The sequence below is a fragment of the Lytechinus pictus genome, chromosome 11 (genome assembly GCF_037042905.1).
Source record: "Lytechinus pictus isolate F3 Inbred chromosome 11, Lp3.0, whole genome shotgun sequence".
Classification (NCBI taxonomy): Eukaryota; Metazoa; Echinodermata; class Echinoidea; order Temnopleuroida; family Toxopneustidae; genus Lytechinus; species Lytechinus pictus.
This window is the reverse complement of record NC_087255.1, coordinates 19,139,955-19,141,448: the sequence shown is the minus strand read 5'-3', so window position 1 is coordinate 19,141,448 and position 1,494 is coordinate 19,139,955. Positions and strand designations below refer to the sequence as shown.

The 1,494-nt window shown below is 41.0% G+C and overlaps 1 protein-coding gene across 1 annotated transcript; it reads left to right on the top strand.

The window, feature by feature from the left end:
• The first annotated feature begins 259 nt into the window (after positions 1 to 259).
• Positions 260 to 634, top strand: LOC135156037 (octapeptide-repeat protein T2-like). The gene has a single exon (XM_064107048.1). It carries the CDS (start codon positions 260 to 262, stop codon positions 632 to 634), a length of 375 nt encoding a protein of 124 aa, XP_063963118.1.
• Positions 635 to 1,494: the final 860 nt, after the last annotated feature.

Below are 1,494 nucleotides of genomic sequence, written 5' to 3'. Positions count from 1 at the left end.
AAGAGAGCATTCATCAGGTCATTCAAACCTCTCACAATGTTGCCAATTTGTGAATGTTAACGTTTTTACAGATTCCTGCATGAGCCGCAGACTCCGTCACATGAGTCATGGAATGAGATGAATGAATGGAGTATCCAGACGAGAGGAACTGTCAGGAGACTCGCCAGCAAAGGTTCAAGATACTCTTACTCTCTTAAGCCAGATCCCCAGCTCAAATTGATCCAATTCAATAACCTGACACTTCACATTTGCTTTGTAAATGTCGGTGTCCCAAGAGGGGTTGAAGGACAGAGAAGGAGACACAGAGACAGAGACAGGTGAGAGACATACTGACAGACAGAAACAGGGAGAGATGAGAGAGAGAGAGACCCCGAGAGGGAGAGAAACAGACAGAGAAAGAGGGGCAAATTTGGAGAGACAGGGGAAGAGGGATGGGGAAAAGAAACGAGAGCTGATAAGAGATGTCAAAAGAAATGATACACAGAGGGGGAGAGAGACTGAAAGAATGAGGAAGAGAGAAGAGACAAAGACAGACAAAATCAAACGGTTCGCCCCCAAAAATACCAAAAGAGAAAAGGAGAGCGAGAAAGTGAAAGGAAAAGGGGGAGGGGTCATGTGGAGAGATAGAGGATGAGGATTGGTGAAAAGAATAAGTTGTTAAAGCGGGGGAAACAGAAAAAAGTGGTGAAGAGATGAAGAAACAGCAATAAAAGAAATCAAAGGAAATTGATAGCTAAAAAAGAGAGAGAGAGTGCATTGAAAAACTCAAAGAATCTATAGGGAAAATAAAAATATCAGATTCAGATAACATAGAAAGGCATCTGACTTCAATACAAATGCAGAAGACTAATTAGAAGAGTCAGACTCCTTCAAGTCACGAGCATAAGCTTGAAACAGAGCTGCATCCGTTGATGGGAAAAACAGCCAAAGCGTGACAAAAAAGGAAGATGTTACAAATACCTGGCAAAATTAAGTTAATAACGAATGCCCCGCCCTCCTTCTTAGGGTAAATAAATAGAGGAGAGAATGAAATTTCTTTGAATTGGCTAAAGGAGGGGAAACCTAACCGAACAATACAAGTGATGGTGAAAAGTGGTGGAAATAGGTCAATACTCGAAATTCAATGAAGGAAAAAAATATGTTTCAAGTAGAAAATTAAGAAATTGGGTAAAATTCTTTGTTGGCAATCAAGAACAAAAGGATTCACAGAGAGCAAGCAGAATAATACTACAGGGGAAAATGTAAACCAATATCATGTTGACTCTGGTGATGCATTTTAACCACCCCTCCCCCCTCTTAAAAAAAAAGGTTTATTGCATTCCACGACAAATTCGCATGGTGATGCGGAAAAAAGTGGTGTGGGATTCTGAACTTCCCCTGTTGCAATTAAGGCAATAAGTTTGTCAATAAGTTGGTCTCGCCTTTTATTTATTGGCCTGACAAACTTGGCGGCAGATGTTAGCTTCGCAGCGGAAGATGGCATTCCTCGTCTTT

Coding starts and splice junctions, on each gene's coding strand:
- LOC135156037 (XM_064107048.1), top strand. CDS start 260: ATGTCGGTGTCCCAAGAGGGGTTGAAGGACAGAGAAGGAGACACAGAG.